Source organism: Cupressus sempervirens, chromosome 10, assembly GCF_028749045.1.
Source record: "Cupressus sempervirens isolate cs-2001-9-10 chromosome 10, ASM2874904v1, whole genome shotgun sequence".
Taxonomy (NCBI): Eukaryota; Viridiplantae; Streptophyta; class Pinopsida; order Cupressales; family Cupressaceae; genus Cupressus; species Cupressus sempervirens.
The window spans coordinates 107,495,324-107,515,788 of NC_143127.1; the positions used below are offsets into that span (position 1 = coordinate 107,495,324).

At 37.8% G+C, this 20,465-nt stretch overlaps 1 protein-coding gene across 1 annotated transcript; it reads left to right on the plus strand.

Annotated features, from left to right (window-relative positions):
- Positions 1-17,783: 17,783 nt before the first annotated feature.
- LOC149532831 (uncharacterized) lies at positions 17,784-18,392 on the plus strand. The gene is made up of 4 exons (XM_089805770.1): positions 17,784-17,891; positions 18,012-18,075; positions 18,162-18,179; positions 18,265-18,392. The coding sequence occupies exons 1-4, from the start codon at positions 17,784-17,786 to the stop codon at positions 18,390-18,392; spliced, it is 318 nt and encodes a 105-aa protein (XP_089661896.1).
- The last annotated feature ends 2,073 nt before the right edge of the window (positions 18,393-20,465 follow it).

A 20,465-nucleotide genomic window follows, 5' to 3' on the forward strand; every position in this document is an offset into this window, starting at 1 on the left:
GATGAAAATTGAGGCGATTACAGATAGCAAGATCAACCGGATCCATACCCCCATCAAGCTCACACTTCACAAGAATAGTTTCCTGAAGAGAATGTGATATTTTCCACCAAAGATGCAAAACACCAAGCCAAACATATTGGAATATGCGACGATTCCTCTCCAACCAGATATGCCAAAGCATGAAAGATGGGCCAGCAATCCAAGCAGCATGGAGAGAAGAAGACTTGGAGGGAGCACTACCCAAGCGGGCCCAGAACTCAGGCAAAGAGGAAGCATGCCAACAAGAGAAACCCCAAGCGCTCCACCAAAGGTGCCATATCTGAGTAGAATAGGAGCAATGGAAGAATAGATGGGAGACAGACTCCTCTCCATTACCACACAAAACACAATAAGAGGTGCCTTGAAATCCACGTTTACAAAGATTATCCCAGGTAAGACAACAGTTGTGAGCCACTAGCCACATGAAAAAATTGCACTTGGACCAAGAAACTTTATTCCAAACTTGCTTCCACCAAGGGACCTCAGCATCCCCAAATAATTGTCTAGTTATCTCCTGATACCCAGCAGAGACATGATATTTACTAGACAAGGTACCGCCCCAAGCCAAAACATCTAGACCAAGCAAAGAAGAACACTCTCTAGAGGCCAGAATTTGAGAAAGCTCCTGATGATCCATGTCTGTACCTCTAGGAGGCCAATGAGAGGAATGCTTCCATCTGTAACCAACAACAGGTCCCAATTGATAAGGAGTCTTGTAATGAGCCACTTTATCCCATCCAGCGGCAAGAAAAGAGTCACAAAGAGGCTGAAGATGAGGGTATATGGATAAAATGGAAGGGAATCCATCCCAAGCATCAGACCAAAACAAACCCTGAGAACCTCCTTTACATATCCAGAACAGACCCCTCTTCACCAACATCGCACCTGTCTTCAAAGTATGCCAAACCATTGAGCCACGACCTTCAAGAGGAAGTGCAGAAATAGAGCAAGGATCAGCACCATGAAAATATTTATGAGTGATAATACGAGCCCAAAGTTGATGTTGTCCAGAGCACCATCACCAATAAAGTTTAGCAGCCAAAGCTTGACTACTCAATAGAGCAGATCGAAGACCAAGACCACCCTCCTTTTTAGGCCTACAAATAGTTGCCCAATTAACCAAGCTCCATTTAGTACTATGCAAATTACCACTCCAAAGGAATTTTCGAGAAAGAGCATCAAACTCCTTGAGAAAGTAAATAGGTGCAGCATGAACCATGCTTCTATAAGTAGGAAGAGCTTGGATAACAGCTTGAAGAAGAGTAACCTGGGTAGCAGTAGAAAGCCATCTATGAGTCCAATGATTTACCTTATCCTGAAGCTTGGTAATCAAATTTTGCCAAAAGAGATGTGGCTGCCTGGAAATAGTAATAGGAATGCCAAGATAAGTCAAAGGAAGTGAATCTATATAAAATCGAAGGATACCAACAATCCTGTGCTGAATAGAATCAGGAGTGTTAAAAAAGTAAATGAAAGATTTGTGCTCATTAACTTTTTGGCCTAAAGCTGCCAAATAAATGTCCAAAGCATGTCGAAAGGCTTCAGCTTCTTTGATCCTAGCAAGATCGGCAAGAGCAAAATCATCAACAAATTGAAGATGGGAAAGAGAAGGTAAGCCATTACCCCACCGCCAGCCTTGAATAGAATTTTGGGACACCTGATGCTTAATGAATCTGCCCAAGCCTTCAGCCATGATGATGAATAGATATGGGGAGAGAGGGTCACCCTAGCAGAGGCCTCTAGAAGCACCAAATAGTTGTGAAGGTTGACCATTAATAAGAATAGAAAAAGAGGCAGAAGTAACACACCTCATAATCCAACTCACCCAGTCAGAGCTAAATCCAAAAGAAAGAAGAATGCTCCTTAGGAAGCTCCATTTAACTCTATCGTAGGCCTTAGCCATATCCAACTTAACAAACATGGCTCTCTCCCTTGAAGTAGCCATAGAGTGAATAGCCTCAGTAGAAATAACCACCCCATCCAAAATTTGTCTGCCAACAACAAAACCACCTTGTTCTTTTGAGATAATAATGGGAAGCCACCTTTTCAGTCTCTCAGCAATCAGCTTAGTAATAACTTTGTAAACCACATTACATAAGGCAATTGGTCTAAAAAACTCCAATTGATTAGCACCCTCTCTTTTAGGAATAAGAGTCAAGAATGTAGAGTTCAAAGCTCGAAGCATCTGCTTGCTAGCATAGGATTCTTTAACCACCTCCAAAAAATCATGATTAATGATGTCCCAAAATTCCTGAAAGAATTCAACTGGAAAGCCATCAGGACCAGGAGCCTTCCCCTTAGGCATGCCAAAGACCACCTCCTCCAGCTCTTCCAAAGAGATAGGACGCATGAGATAATCATTCATTTCCTGAGTGATAAGGGAAGGAATACAGTACAAAATAATATTTTCTTCATTATTAGCAGGAGGAGAGTCCTTAGGGAAGAGGGTAGAGAAGTATGAAATAGCCTCCTGGAACAAAGCTAGCAAGGAATTCAGTTGGATATCTTGAGAATTAACCAAAGAAGAGATAGTGCTCTGATTCCAGCGAGATTGCACTATTTTATGGAAAAAGGCAGTGTTTCGATCACCTTCCTGGAGCCAATCAACTCAAGCCTTTTGCTTCCAAAAAATTTCCTCTCGAAGTTCCCATTCTTCTAGAGCTCTAGAAGCAAGGGATTCAGTCTGGCCAAGATCCTCTGAGAAACCTCGATCTCTAATCTCCCTTGTGATGACATCAAGATTTTCTTGAGCAAGCCTCTTCATAAAGTGAAGGTTCCCAAAGAATTTCCTATTCCATATCTTGAGCTGCCTTTTAACATATTGAAGCCTTTTAGAAAATGAGAACATTGCAGTACCATATGTAGGAGCACAATCTTTCCACCAACAAAAAACAAAATCATGAAGAGAGGAGTCACAAAGCCACATCAACTGGAACTTAAAAGGAGGATGCTTCGGAACATAAGCCCCTATAGCAAAAAAATTGATTGGCCAATGATCTGAACCCCTCCAATCAAGGATTTCTGAAGAGATAGTAAGGGTGCCATTAAGCCAGAAACAAGAAACAAGAAATCTATCCAGACATTCTGAGATAGCAGCAACACCAGTCCTGCGATTATTCCAGGTATAGAGGCCATTAGAAGGCTTAACATCAGAGAGATGCAAAAGAGATATGTGTTGTCGAAGAAGAGCAGAAGAAGTCCCCAATCTAGCCAAACCACCATGCTTCTCTTCCAGACTTAAAACTGAATTGAAGTCCCCTGCTAACACCCAAGGATGATAAGGATGACAATTTCTAACATATTGAATATGTTCCCAAAGTTCCTCCTTTCCCACAAGATCAACATGTGCATACACATTAGTAACCATGATTACCTCTCCTGAGTCTAGAGAAGAAGCTACCATAGAGAGAGCTGAGTGAGAAGACATCCAGCCAAGAGGAGAAATTTTTTGAGGATCCCAAAATATAGCTAAACCACCAGCACTGCCTGTTGCCCCAACACACTGGCATTGGCCACGAGACCAAATACTAGAGGCATGTTGGACCATAGACTCCACAGAGAGGTTAGTCTCTTGGATACAAAAAACATCAGGACTATGATCAACCACCAAGTTATGAATAGCCTTTTGTCTAGGGATGCTATTCAACCCCCTTACATTCCATGAGAGAATAATCATCATTGGGTAGAATTGGGAAAATGAGAATCCAAAGGTTTCACTGTACCAGACTCAATCAATATATCTTTTGTCAGTTTAATCTTCTCTTGGTCTGTTTCCACTCCTTAGAGGGGGAGTAGAAGAAGTCTGCTTAAAGGGTCAAGGTAGCAACCCCAAGGGGAGAGGAGATCCCTTGCCCTTACCTGATGGTAGCACATCCTTAACCAAGTCAGCCAAAACAACATCATCATCTTCCAACACTGCAGGAGTCACCAGAACCTCTATCACAGGAGCTACAGGAACCTCACAGTTCTGATATACTACAACTTGAGATGCCCCACAAGCATCATTAGGAATAGATCTCTCATCTGGGCAAACTGGATCAGAAGAGATAAGAGGAGGAATACCCTCCTCTAGAACCATACTATCTAGCACCTCAAAGCGATTAAAACCTGAATCAGATAATCTTTCTTTCAAAGGCCTCTTTTGACCACTTCCCTTAGCTCGAGGGAGAATAGGGGTAAATCCATCTTTATCCTGCATTTGAGCCTTACCCTTACCTGTAGCATCTTGTGAATTCATTCGCTTGGTAGTATTAACCATTTGAGATTGTCCTTTCCCTATAGTATCTGCTAAACCACCAGCATTGCCAGCTGTAGAACGATCCACTCCTTTGGAACTCGAGTTACGGGGGCACTGCTGTAGTAAATGACCATACTCATGACAAATTTGACAACGGAAAGGGAGGGATTCATAATCTAACTTCTGCACCCAAGAAGAATCCCCTAGAAAAATTTCCAAAGAATCTAGTAATGGGTTATTCAAATTAATTTCAACACAAATTCTAGCATAAGAAATAACTGAATCTATAATAGTTTACTCTGTTTCGATCTTGCTCTGTTTGGATTTTAATGAATGAAATATTTGGGAAAAAATGTAAAAGGGTTCCTATAGATGATGATCATGGAACTGAAAACATTGCTACTTTTACTACTGATATAGAGCATCGGATCCATGTTTGTACAGAAATGAAATGCACTATGGAACACAAGTAATAAATGCCTAATATTTATAAGAAGCACTATCGGGCCTTAGTTTTAGTACTGAACTTGAATTTGACTCTTTGGCATCCTTTTAAGTTTTATTTTATTTTAATGAATAGTCCTTTCTTTATATTTTATTGAAAGAGATCATGGATCCATCGTCAGAAACACTGAGACTGTCTACAAAACCAAAAAATGTGCAAAAGGACTCTGGTTGACCACAGAAAGGGCGATAGGAGTTAGGAACTCTCAGAGGCCACAACAGGGAGCCCAAAGGCAAGCCCTAGAAAAGAATACACCAAGTGAAATGCATAGTTTTGGGTTCAGTAATGGCATGCCACACAGTGGCGAACCTATGACTCCAAGTGTGATGCGAGGATTGAAAATGCCAATGTTGGTTGAGCACATCAATCGTGGGTAGGTGAGGAACTAGCCATCAGTAACCCAACTTAGGTTTATAGTTGGTTACCAAAGTATCTAGATACCACTTCCAATCTTTCCACCAAGTGCGAGAAGACTAATTGCCCACCTTGTGTAACAAATGTGAAGGCACCGCAAAAACTAGAAGATCAAAAGTCTACCAATCTAGACGAGTGAGCCAAAATTCCACTCTCATGTTTTCCCATGACTGCAAGCTCATAGTAGCTTTGAAGAAAATATCTTTAAGGGTTCTTATGCCATGCTTAAAAAAACATAGAGCACTAGCCCCGTGCACCTTAGCCAGGGGAACACTTTGAATAGCAAATAAAGGTGACCACCAGAGATTATGCTGAGTTAAGAAGAGCCCATCTCTGAATCCATTGCCAACCCAACGAAGCCAGGGCTTAATTGCTTCCTAGGATTTCCAAATACTCTTCACAACAAAAGTACTCTAAATTTGAATAGGTTCAAGGGTAACTAGAAGGGCTCCAAACCCAATCGCCTTCAAGGATGGTTGATGAACTGAAAAGCCTGAAGAAATGCAATGTTTTAACAAAATCTTCCTGGCTTCATTGCCGGAAAGAGCTCGAATCACCCATTTGGCACATAAAGCAGTACCTTGCTTTTGGGTGGACAGTAAGCCTAGGCAGCTAGACTCCTTGGGAAGACAACAGAAATCGTAGGCAACTCTATGGAAGCCCTGGTGAGAAGTGTTCGATGCCCAGAGGAAGTCATGTAAAAGGCACTGAATTTTGAGGTACGAAGCCTTTGAAGGAGCCCAATAGGAACAATAATAAAAATGGGTGGTGGCTAGCACTTTGGAACAAATCTAGAATTTTCTTGCTAGGGAAAAAGGTTTGGTGATCTAATACTCTAGCTTCTTCTCTATTTTGGCAATAACCGCATTCTAGAGCTCAGAAAAATAAGGCTTGGAAGGCGAAGGAGATACCTAGAAAATGAAAAACTTCCCCATGTTGAAGCCATTTCTATTGATATTGCTCAAGCCAAGCAAGACAAGGAAGGTAAGACTACCTATAACAAAGGGTTTTGTGCCACTGAATGGCAGACATTGAAGCAAGATAGAATGTGTCAAGACATTGCAAAGCGAAAGCAATATGCTCTTCATCCTCAATGAGAATGAGGAAAGAGTTGTTTGCAAAATAACCATTCACAAGTTGGTCAAGGGAATATGGGAGGGAAATACCTCAGACCCTACTTTGGAAGATTGCATTTGCGAGAAAATACCCAAAACTTTCTACTACCAATACATATAAAGAGGGCACCAACGGGTAGCCTTGGCAAATTGAACGATAAAGCCCAAACGCTTGAGACTGATAGCCATTAATGGAGATGCAAGAAGAGGCATCTCCAAAGAGCATTTGAACTAATTGCAAAAAGGTAGGGCCAAACCCAAGAGCTTGAACCATGGCCAGAATGAAAGGCCACTCAATCTTGTCATAAGCTTTGGCAAAATCAATTTTGAGAAAGATGGCTTGTTGCTTGGAATGATGAGCCCATTCTATCTCTTCCCACACAAAAATTATATTATCCAAGATATAATGGGACTTGATAAAACCCATTTGTTTAGGGCGACTGATATGAGGAAGAAGATGACAAATTTTTAGTGAGAGAGCCTTGGCAATGATCTTATAGGAGACGTTCAACAAAGTGATAGGCCTCCAATTGTAGATGTCTTTAGGATTGCCCATCTTAGGTATGAACTTAGTATTTCCTTTGTTAATAAGATTATCCAAAGAATGGGAATTGTATGCCTCAATATAAACATTATGTAGGTCTCGACCAATCTCATACCAAAATGCTTTGTAAAATTCACAAGGGAATCTGTCACAACTAGAGGCCTTATCATCTACCATGGAGAAGACAACTTCCTTGAGGTCCTCTAGAGTGAGTTTCTACTCACAGAACACATATTCTTCTAGAGCAAGTCTTTTAGGTGTAACAGCTAAACAAGCCTACAAGGCTTGGTCCCTAGCCACCAAGGGACCCTGCGCTATGAAAACTTTTTCATAGTGGCGAACAAAGGCTTGAAGAATATGAAGAAGCTCATAGAGGGTATGCTGACCCTCCCGAATGCATTTGATCTCCACCACAAAGTGGCATGCTCTTAATGCATTAAAGAATTCCTTGGAAGCTTGATCACCAACCTCCAGCTAGTGAAAGTAGGCTTTGAGTTGAGCTCCCCGAGCAGTATAATTGTCTACAACTTGTTTTTGGTGGTGAAGGTTGGCAAGTCCCCCTTCAATAATGAACCTAGAGATCCGTATCAAATGGATTCATGGAAAGAGCTTTAGTGGTTGTACAGAGATCTTTGATAGTGGCCTCATAGGATCTCTTCCAATATATGGTCAATTACCTCCCACAAATGCGAAGAAACCTCACAGTATAGGTGATGGCATTATTCCACCACTGAATCCACCTAGAGATGAGTGGGGCCTAGGTTCAAGGTTCCAAGTTTGTAAAATATGAGCGGTGGTAGGCAGATGGGACAACACAAAAATATTAAGGTAAACCTGAGTTTTACAATTACGAGGAGGGGCAGAATGCCATGTAATGGAGAAGTGGATGGGAAAATGATCTGAAAGAGTCACATTAGGGAGCGGGGTGACAGGTAGAAAACTCGTGTGAGAAAAAGAAAAAAGGACTAAGCATAAATCATAGCACAGTCCAACCTTTTAAGGACCCTATCATCTCCCTCTCGAAAGTTGGACCATGTGTACTAGATGCCATTAGTCTGGTGGCGATGAACATTGGGATCAAAAAGACCTAACTTGTTCTGCATGTAGAACCAAGCTTCTTGCTCCCTAGCTAACCATCAGAAAGGTAGAAGGCCCACTTTATCAATAGCTAGCTCAACCTTATTAAAATCCCCATAGAATAACCAGGTGACAGGTGGCAACGAATCAACTAGCCACCTCCACAAGTGTGAGTGCTCAATCGCATCATTAGGGGCATAGATATTGACAATGCCAAAAGAATGATTCTGAAAAGACAACAAAATCCAAACTACTCTCTGCATAGGGTCAAAACCATGGGAAATAACAAAAGGGAAAAGCCAAAGAGAGACGAGAGTGACTACACCACCTCGACTAGCTTCATGGTAAGAAGCAAAACTAACACCATCCGGCCATATCACACAGCAAGCTGAATTGAGAAGGAACCCAAAGACTTTGACTTCTTGCAAACATAGAACATCAATATTGCCAATCTTACGTTTGGTATCACGAATAGAATACTTTCTAGGGAGGTCTGTTAGCCCTTGCACATTCCATGAGAGAAAATTCATCATAAACCAGATTGCATATTCTCCTCATCCTCAAGTGAGGAAAAATTGTTATGCAAGAAAGCAGAGGATTCAAATGAAGAGTCATGCAAAGTGATCGCTCTTTGCTTATTGCCTTCAGGGCTGCAAGAGTGATTGAGAGATGGAGAAGAAACCACAGAAGCTACTTGAGCTGCTCGAACCCAAGCAACTCGTACCTCTGGCTTAGTTGTCCCTTGTGATTAAAGGTTTAAAACGGGTCACGACACAACCATAGGAGCCTTTGGTGCTAGGGGCACAAGAGGAGCCGCACTAGAGCTAGGGAGGCTAGGTTCTTGAGAAACAGGGTTTGGCTTTGCAGTGCCCTTGCCTTTCTTGACAGCCATTGTCCATCTTTTTTAATAGCTAGAGCCGGCTTGAGTTCCTACACCAAAGAGAAATTGTGCTGAAGAAGAGGACAATCCTTGATCTTATGACTAGCAGATTGGGAGCAGAAACAAGTATTCGAGAGATTCAAGTAAAACACCTTTTGAAAAAAGGTGGTAGCACCAATCTAAATTTCCATGGTCTCTTTAAGGTCCCTAGAAAGGTCAACCTCAACACATACCCTCTGCTAAGGACAGGCACTAAAAAAAATTTCTAGTTCCATGCAAATGACTTTGCCCATAGTTTGGGCAATTTCAATAAGAAAAGACCAGTAGGGGATGGGCAACCCAGGGAACTCTACCCAAACTAGAACCCCAAGTTTGCAGTCATCCAAGGCACAAAAGTCTAGAGACCATCTTTGGAAAACAAGCAAAGACAAGCGAACTGTCCATGACTCATGGCTGAAAATATTCTCAACTTGGGAGGGGTTACGAAAATGAAACAAAAAAAAAACCCTTGGTGAGGTTTTGAATCCCTTCAAGGCGAATCCTTTGGGGGGACTAGGCATTGGATACCCATTCATGCAGCGTGCTTTCAAATGGAGTGTGACCCACAAAATACCCAATAAGGGTTTGGGTTTCTAGCCATTGGCAAGAAAATTCAAAAGAAAAAATATTCAGAACCAAGTCGAGAGAGGAATTACCTTGTGAAATACCTTGGGCACAAAGTTGCGCGAGCGTTTGCTCGGTGAGGCCATTTTTGCATGCAGCAGCAACTCCAACACCAACAATAACTACTGGGCCGAAGAGGACCAAGGCCATTATATGCTAAAATGAAATCCTGCACTAAATGTGGAATGATAGATAGTAATGCAGAAAGGGCTCTGACGCAAACCGTACAAACCCTAATAGAGCTCATTTAAAAATATTTTGGAAATTCAAAGTTAACAAATTCTATTCAAAGAACAACATTGTGTCCAAATTTTTGATTAAAAACAACATAGCCAGAAGATAAAGTTATCAAGGGCTCCAGAGAGCTTGAGTCCTCCTTGCCCTATGTAGGGAGATAGAGTAAGTAGCATTGAAAAATGGTATGAAAATTTGTTTTATTTTTGGAGAGTGGGGTTAGTAACTTCAAATTATAAATGGAAGATTGTTCCAAGAAAATATCATACAACGTTACTTATAGATGCATTGAAAATCAAGTAATCTATTAATTAGTAAACATTCAGTCTAATAATTTTCAATTATTAAAGGTCAATTCAGAAAAGTGTTCTATAGTTGTTTCTAATACATCAATCAATCTATTTGCACGATGCTCGATTCTATCTATGCACTAATCTAGTTATAGACCAACAAGTGAAAATTTTTAAATTCTATTCTAGCCATACAATAGTCCAATTTTCTAGACACAATTTTAAAGTCTTGACACTGAATTAGTAATGAAACTTTATAATTCATAAAATAATGGTCTGGATGGCATCCCCATTAGGAATGCTACAAACTACATAGATAAGACCATTGAATAGAGGAAGAAACTAATTTTTTAGTACTCAAAATAAATATATCTAATGCTAATTGAAATCAATACAAGAAGAGATGAAGTTGTGGAGAGGATGAAGATTTTTAAGTCCTTTTATAGATTATGATCTTACACATGAAAAACTTGATATCATCGTACACATTCAATTTCACACATCAAATGTATAAAAAAATTATATTCACTATGTTTATTAACATGGAGAAGCCAATGCTTCAATATAGTTATGAAATTAAAAAGATACATCAAATAAATGGGGCTAAATTAGAGAGCAACGAGGTTGGTTTAATTCCTGGATATAGTATCCTTAGACTCACACTTACTAGAATCAATCTTACTAGTTTTCATCTACTTTTTGTACATTGTAAAAATTATCAATCAAGGTGGTATATGTGATATGATTAGGAGAGAAGTAACTATGTTTCATTCCATTTACTAACTTAAAATGTCTATCATGTCCTTCTCCATTGCAGATCATTAATTATGGGACTAGACAAAATAATAGTAGGAGAAATGTGGGTTTTATCATCTCAACAAATTAAAGAAATGCTTGATTTGGTTTACCCCATTTGTACATTCCATGAGTATGGGTAATGTCTATAATAATACCATGAGAATAATGTGAACCTCATTTTTTTCAAAATCTCGAGTGCATCCTCAATTTGATAAACTTTACTCAAAGTTTTTGTGATGACATTTTGATTGATTACAATTGGATGTAATTTCCTCTTTTTCCCATTTCAACGAGGAGTTATTCTTATAGAGCTCACTCGGAGATTAAACGAAGAATTTTATACACTTGAAGTATACTTGCAAACAAAAACTGAAACCTCCACACTTAGTTCAATTATGTAAATTTAGCAAACCAAAACATGTGCTTGCATTCTGTTTTCTCTATGCTTCTTGTTTTGGGTTTTTGGGTTGACTAGTGTTGACCAGTTATAGGACGTCTACCAGAGGCTTGAGGGTTATGATTGTGATGTCATGATGATGTCTTTTGATCTCGATCTTTCTAAACCCAACCATGGTAATGTGATGGTATGCTCTATGAGATGTTTGTATTTACTAATTGTTATTGCTCATCAGTCTTCTCGAGTGAAGCTGAGTTATATGTGTATGAGACACTTAACCATTTTTGAGTCATCAATCAGTTATCCTTGGACTACTTTCGAGTTGCCATGATGGGACTAAAATGTTGATTTATTTCTTGATGATGTCATGTTGTGACATGTTTTGACTCAACCATTTTGGATTCTTCGATCAATATGATTTTGAGATATATTTTGGTTATTGAGAACCAATGGATACTTTTGATTATTAGTGATACCTTCAGTTGCCAATAGAGAATTGTTGTGGTCATGATTATCTATGGATGCTTTTCTTTTGCTCATGGAGATTTGATGATTATATTGCAGATTATCTTTTAGTATTTTTTGATTTATGATTCCATGAGCCTAGGGTAGGTTATCTACTTGTAGTGTCCGGAAGTGGCTTGCAATGGGGGCCAAGGCCCTAAGTGGCTGCCAGGGTAACTCATTGTAAGTTGTTTTAATAAGTGAAAACATTTACACTAAATGGGGATCAAATGAACCTAATAAGATAATTGTATGTTCTCGCCCATGCCTCGAGTGCTAGTATAGACTAGGATGGGAGTAGAGAGAACACTTGGTTGCAACCTTGCATTCTGTAGTATGCCTTGTTAGTATGAGAGGATACTAGTGGCCGCACAGGGATCACTAGGTGGCCAGGGTCTATTGAGATATTGCCAGGGTAACTCTAGCATGATCCGTGCGATGACACTTTCCCGCTTGCATAGTAGGTTTCCTACATGTCTTTGTTGTGCCTCTGGGATTAGATGTCATTTTGTGATTGGAACCCTTGAGTTAGTATACTTTTAGGATTCCTGGACTTAGAGAGTATTTGTGCTATGTGATTCTGATAACCTATTTGGGACTTGAGACTATCTCCTCAGCGCGGTGGGAGTGGACCATTTAGGTACCACACGGTCAGGTGGTAGTGCTTTTCCACTCTTATTATTTGAGATCCATTTGAGACACTGTGGTTGATATATTCCTTGTTGGCATCTATCTTCATTCTATTCATAGATTATGATGGTGGACACGTATCCTTACATTGATGATTTGCATATGTTAGATGATGTTATCTTATGCTTTATTTTGTGTGTTAGATATCTTTCTGCATATTGTGTTGTATGATTTAGGAGTGACATTCCTACTGTGTTAATACTGATGATCTCTTCGGTGATTTGGAATGTTACACATGGAGGGATGGCTAGGATCCACGATGGTCTAATGATGCTATTTACGGTTGGGAGGAACTGTGCACTTAGTTAATTATGTTTGATGTTTTATGGTTATGATGATGTATCATGTGTGATTTGTGGTTTCATTTATGTTATTGCATCACGGATTAGAGTTAGTATGATGATAGCGGATGATTGAGCAATTAGGAATGTAATTTAAGAATGTCAGACTTTTCATTATTATTTCATGTGGATGTAGTATAAGATGGAAACATAATTAGTTACGTTAGATGTGATTCAACGTTCAGGGATCCTTGAAGAATGTAACATGTTATGTATGTTTATGATTACTTTCAGTTGAATAATGTTATTGCTTTCACTACTATGTTATGAATGGTGTTACTTTCATGTTTTAAAAAAAAAATGCTACCAAACTTAGTGAAACTTTAGGTTAATTCTTTGGATCCTTTGGTGGGGCATTACAGTTCATGTCCATCATATCACACAACACTTGATCCTTATACTGCCCAATCTGGAAATCGACAAGGCATTGCTCCCTTATTTCCAAAGTATGCTCACCTTGCAACCAACCAATCCTATAAGGATAAGGATGTCTCACTCTCTTCAAACCAAGTTTCTAAACCATCTCCTTAGCAACAAGGTTATTAATACTACAACCATCCACAGTCACCTTGTAGAATTTACCACCAGACTTACAAAAAGTCCTAAATAAACTAGTCCTCTGACAAGAATCCAATGTCCTCTCACCAACTAGTACTTGTCGAGCTAGGAAACTTTCTCCTTGCTCAAGCTAATTATCTTGAACTAAAAATCATTCACAATAGCAGTTGTCTTGCTAAGTGGACATTCAAAAGGTTTATGCCCTTCTTTACCACATCTGAAACAAATACCTTGAAGCCACCTCCATCTGTTCTCCTTTTTTGATCAACGGGTTTTGGTTCACCTTTAGCACTCAGTTTAGCTTGTGCCAAGCTATCTTGCTTCTCCTTCCCTCTAGCATTACCTTGACATTTCCTCTTTAACTTACCTTCTACCTTCAAAACATACTGACAAGCATCCTCAACTAAAGAAATATTCAACATACCAACCTCATCCTGAATATTGAATCTTAAACCATTAATGTATTGAGCTACCTTCTTCTTTGACAATTCTCTATGACCAAACTAAATAGTCAACTTGTAGAACTCCTCGGTATAATATTTCATAGACATATCTTTCTATTTCAGATTCTACAATCTCCTAAACAACTCAAGTTCATAATCAATATGAATGTACTTAGCCTTCAACTTAGTCAACATCAATCTCCATCTAGAGATCTTCATTTTACCTTCCTCTTCTCTGTCTCTTTCTAATTCCTTCCACCAAAGAGTATCATGTCCCTTTAACTTAGTTTGTGCCAACCTCACTCTAAGTGGATCCTTAATATCCTTAAGCTCAAAGTAGTCTTCTAATTCACTAATCCAATTAATCAGGTCTTTAGGAGTCAAAGTACCTGAGAAATTAGAAACCTCCATCTTATGCTTTAGCTTCAACTAAGATCCAGGGGTAGAAAACTTACCAACCCTAGTTCTAATAGGTCTCTCCACATGATCAATTCTGTTGTCACCACTAGATCTAGCAACTTAAAAGTCTTCAACAACTTCCTCATAACTACCTTCAGTACCCACACACCTAGGTACACCACCTAAAGCACTCACAATTTCAGCAATCATGTCAATCTTCATCAATGCAATCTTAGATTTGAACTTTGCTCTAATCTTCTCTACGATCCTTTCTTCCACAACATCACTAAGATCATCAATTGCCCTAGGATCCAATCTTTTTGGAGGCATCTTCCAAAATTTTGCAAACCCTTAGCAATAGATCCACCAATCTAGAATATTAATCAGCTCCACAAGATTAATCTTCTCTGCAAATCCTATTGCAAACTGCCTTAGCTTCAACGATCTGTCCACACACTCAAGAAAACCTTTTCCGTGATACCACTTGATGCAGTGTGAATCCAAATGTACCCCAACATGAGGTGATCTAGAATCCTGAAAACCAATACACAACAGAAACACAACAATGCAAGATCTGATACCAATCACAACTCTTTATTCATGTAATAAATAATTACATGCAATATGCCTAATTGAAAGGCCTTCTAGGTTAGAGCCAAATACAAACAACAATTACAATACCAGTTCTGCAAGATCCCACAAGATTTAGTTACCACACGCCAATCCTAGCTAGTTCAGATCCGTAACTGGATAAGAACACTAAGAAGAATTCACACTTGTACCCTTAGGTCCACCAAGAAATTCTCTAGTTTTTAAGCCACAACCCTACCTCTTAAAAATTTTCAACTACTCCTCATACCGTTCTCCAAGTTGGAATGAATCATTGTCACCCCTTTTAAAAAGACTCTAAAAGACCCTTTACGTATACCCAACTAAGCCACTACTCAACCCAACTTCTTACAAACTAAATTAAATCATTCTCATTAAATATAGGTTGAGCCACAAGTCGACTACAACACTAAATTCAATACCCATATAGAAATTAAATGCCAAAATTTGGCTCATAGACAACTCGACACCAATAGAACCAAGACCAAACTGAGTGTCAGCAAAACCAAGCCGAGTACTAGTAAATTTCCAAGCATTGTCAAGCTCTAGAGACCATGTCGAGTTCCCAAACCATGTCGAGTTCCACAGACCATGCCGAGTTCCTAGAGCATGTTGAGCACTAGTATTTGCCGAACTCCACAACTTTAAGCCAAAATCCCTCCAAACATGTAGAATTACAAGCAAGCGCAGGATGCTCCTACATCATCAAGGTTGTGCATAATGGAACTATTAGTGATCTTGATCATTTGTGGTGCACTAGTTGATGGATGACTCGGCAACATGATGTAGTAAAAGTGCACTCTAAAATATGAGATGGCTATTTGGACAAACCATTGAGTTACACAAAGTGAAACTATAATAGAGATGAAAGGGGAGTTGCATGAACTCCATACATTGAGTGCATCAATTGCATGATCTCATTCTAGCGTCCACCTTTCTTTGATCTTGATCCTCCAACACCAGTAGGCTCAAGCACTCACAACGCTTAAATAATTTCATATATTGTATACATATTGATATAGAGGATTTATGGGAGAGACTTTATGTTTTAAGAATATACATTATAATTATAATATATTTATATTGTTTTACAATTGAATAATACATGGAGTACAAGTACGTTTAGAGGCTACTTTTTTCCCTCACAAGGGTCTTCCTAGGGTATATCATAAGTTATATTGTGGTTTATTTATTTAATATAATACATAATGATCACTTTGTAAATTTGTATGCTTTCTTATATCTCATAGGTTTTGTATGAAATAGATTAAATAATTAGGTTTGAAGCTTTATTTCCTAACATCAATCAATATGATGATACATATTAAGAGACCCACAAGTATTAGGAATAGGATTAAGATCAACATCCTTGGCTCTATAGTAATCAATCCTTTTTAACATCTATTCAATGCTTAAGGATCTTTATTTCACTAAATTTGGTTGGGACATGGTTTTACACTCATCATTTATTGTTTTGGGTCGTATAGGTATTAAGTGGAAAAAGTATTTGACTTTTGAATTATCAAACTCGTCAAAATATGAATAAAAATATAATAGGTGTCCATTTTGATCAAATTTCTTTGAGAATGAATACTTTCTCTTCTTGGCTCTTAAATAAATAGTCCTATTCGGTTAAGTCCCAAAGCCAAAGAGTGTGGAGAAGATCAGTAGTTGTTGTTACAGCTAGCTTCATAGACATAAAGGTGTTAAATGATGCATCACTTTTTGATAATTTTTATTTGTTACCTATGTATACAACTTAACTCCATATAGCTGTAGTTATGGCTTCTAGTTAAAAAGTGGTCATTTCAAAATATCGTCTAATCTCTAATTAAAGCTGTCCAATAATTGTGCACTACAATTCACTGAAAAAAATTCACAATTATTACAATACATATTCCTCTAAGTACCAACACAATTTGATTTAAGAACTATTTTTACTAACACTTATGCTAAATACTAATAATGTTGTAAAACTCCAATTAAAATCTAAATTTTTGAATAGTCTTTATACCTTTGTACAAATAGACAAATTTTAATTTCCAAATTTTTTTTCAAATTAACAATTAAAAATTGAGTGGACATTCATTAAAATGTAAATAATAATTGAACCCCTTCCCCTATCTATTATACTAAATTTACATGAAATAAAATAAAATCTCATTCTTTGTAACTTTAAACTCTATCAAGATTAAACACGTGCTTAATTGTTGTTAACTTCTTGGTCTCTTTATATCAAACCATGCAATCACTAACAATGACGCATTGCGTCGAGTTCCTGCCTTAAGTTTTCAGTTGTTGAAAATTAGTGCAATAGATGTTTGAGCAAAATCCAAGCCAACAAAAACCTGCGATGAGAAGCATGCTTGGCAGCTTAGAACAATGGACTCAAAGTTTTCCATTATAATCATGGACTCAAATGTGTCGAGTAATGGTGATGATATAATCTGGCTGAAAGAACAACGACAAAAAGAGATAATGATCGTCCAACAATGGATTGCTGATTATAATAACAAAAAGTTCTTACTGTTTTCCATTACAAAACATGGAATCATGAAAAATAAATGCTAAATTTTTTTGAAAAATCGATTTTTTGAATTTTGAAAAATCGATTTTTTGAATTTTGATCAAACATAGATTTTTGTCTAGAAAATAGTATAGTGCTGATCTGTTAACTCGGTATTCCCCCCGTAGAAATATCACGGATAAGAGCGCATATATACGATATTCTGGAGGATATATACGATAACGCAGCACAATACAATTTTGAACTTGTTAAAGGAGTAATTAAGCACGCTAACCGAACTCTACCAATTATGTTTCTCGTTGATTTAGTTCTCAGATTTAGTTACTGCAGATTTGCATAGCCATCAACAGCCTACCCGGAGACGAAGACACTATACCAGAAGAGCATCTGGAGCAAGATTAGACAAATACACCCTTCAAATGCTTGAATTTGAGTCCAATGACTTATCTCGAATGGGAATGGCAGATCTCTAAGAATTCTTTCTTTGTAAGAACAATAAAGAATCCACCTGGGACAACCATGTTACGCCCCTCCGTGTTTGATATCAATTCTTACTCAAGTGAATGCTACAAGAAATACGGAGTTGTGCCACGCCCACACTGGGCTTCAACCGAATTCGAAGGACACGTATGTAATTTTTAACTTACTGTGGAATCTTAGTTAAGTTATAATTACAGTTACACAGACGGGACATCATGCTTTTGATTGATTTTTGTTAAGATATGAGTCGCTACAATTGACGTGCAGGACATAAAAAGAGTGTTAAAAGAATTTGGAAGCAATATCATCTTTTCCAATGGAGCAGTGGAAGGTAAACTATTTTTGAATCGGTTGTTAATTGCGCATGTTCTGGACGAAATTTCAGCGTGTTGGCGAATATTTCCGAAACCATTGTAGCTTTGGCGACCGAAGATGGTAAGTTGGTATAGAATTTGTTTGGTTCTCCATTCTGCAATGAAAGAGAAATGTTATTATCTTACAAGAATTGAATGCCACGCAGGAACGCATTGTGAAGATATTGTGTCGAGTAATGGTGATGATATAATCTGGCTGAAAGAACAACGACAAAAAGAGATAATGATCGTCCAACAATGGATTGCTGATTGGCAATTGCCGCTATTATTCTAGCTGAACAAAGTTTTATGCTATGCAGAAACAAACTATTAGATTAAAGCAGAACGAATAAAATAGGGTTAAAAAATCTTCTTAACATGGTAGTTCGAGTAAAGCAGAATGAAATGATCAGAGCTATAAACAAATTGATAAAAGCAGAAAGGATCAATTAGGATTAAAGTCTGCTGTAGAGATCAAAACTGGCTATCAGACATTAAATATTGACAGCCAAGTTTTTTTTGTACACGTGCTTGAATGTTGTAAATGATATACACCTCAAAATATTGTGTAAAATCTATGGTACAGCAGAATGAATACCCATAAGTAATATAGCCTCCACATGATACAGTAATATAGTCTCCACATGATCCAAAAGATTTACCAACAGCTCCTATACTATGTGCTTCATCCAGATATATGTAAACCTAATTCACAATGATATATAAGGACGGGTCGTTGGACACTTGCAGATGTTTATGAAACCAAATAATAGAAACCTCATCATATGAAGAACAATTACTAAAGGATTCTGGAAAACAATATAAACTAAAAATAGTAAAGTAGACAATGAAACGTTGTACTTCTTGCAGATATGCACAATTTCTGGAAGCTTACAAAGTTCGAACCACATCTTCCAAGTGTAAAGGTGCTGAAAGTATCAGAAAAACTGATAAGCTTTAAACGTTTATATACTAAAATAGCCAATGCACTGTTGCTAGCTGTTTAGTAAAGCAAAGACATTGAGGATAGGTGCATAGTACACATAGTTGTGCTGAAAAATAGGAACTTTTGACACAGATGCAAATCCCATTCATTTAGCAAAAACAAAACAGTAAGATTTGATTCAACGATACAATGTTTCAAATAGATTTCAGTCATATCATTTGAAAAAGTGTCCCTTAGCCCTAAGGCTTGTTGGCCAAAGTGTGCTTGTTAATATGTATGCAGACCTTGAGAACATGGCGTTTGACGCCCAACTTCATAAAAAACATAACTGCTAAATACACCAATCCATGCAATAATTTCAAGTGCACACTAAAACTATATTCTTTCCATTGTCCGTCACTGGAAGTCATGTTTCAATGCATGATGAACAAAATAAACTAAGCAGGCAAGGAAAACATGAAATTGAATAAAGGGATAGAAAGAACCACATGGTGCAGTTCATAATTGTCCATGAAAACAAGTTGACTGACTATATCTGGAGTGAACCTGTATAATGTATATAGCTTACCAAATTGATGATGGTAGCAAGGCTTTAAGGCAACTATTTGCACCCAGTTCAGAAGTCCTTTAGTGTTGACATTGTGCATGTTATACTGTGGATATGCAGAAGACTATTTCACTATTATGTATTTTTATTTAAATTCTTTTCATACATTACACATCTTGATCAAATGACAAGGGAATTACTTATATTAAGACTCATATCATTTGTATTCAGAAGACAAGAAAGCAATGATGTGCAGTAGAAGTCAACTAATTATTTGGACAAAATTCTGTATTTAGTTTCAAATGAGCAAGTTATTGAAAAATTAAAACCTTGTTTACCCTAGATAAACTTTCATTTGCACAAAAAGAAGAAACATATTACTAAAGCTGTTCCAGTTTGATATAGAAAACATCAAATGATGTCTATGACAGACTGATTGATTCTTCTGCAGATACAAAATTATTAAGCTCTTTTATCAATGCCAAGAATACTTGTAGCAGTAAACCAAAAAAATAGTTGACGAAGTAGACATTTGAATGTATAATAAACATAGATTCATATAAAACATAGATAACAAGTATAGAAAACAAGTATAAGTTTTTGTAGCATTACACAGATATGATTTCTAAGTATGTATGTTTCTTTCTATATACAAGCATTTAGCAAAATCTAAGGATGAGTTAAGCTAAGATTGAACATCATGCAGTTATTTTTTAGCACTTGTGTTAATGGTTCATTATGCCACTAACTCCATTTTTCTCAAGCATTGTTCAGTTTCGCTATTCTTCTTTGGCCTGCAGAATTGGCATTTAATTAGTGTTAAAAAACTTTGATCAAGATATTACTTTTAGAAAACTGAGTAAGACATTCAATGT

Coding starts and splice junctions, on each gene's coding strand:
- LOC149532831 (XM_089805770.1), top strand. CDS start 17,784: ATGTTACGCCCCTCCGTGTTTGATATCAATTCTTACTCAAGTGAATGC. Junction 17,892..18,011: donor CAACCGAATTCGAAGGACAC/GTATGTAATTTT, acceptor ATTGACGTGCAG/GACATAAAAAGAGTGTTAAA.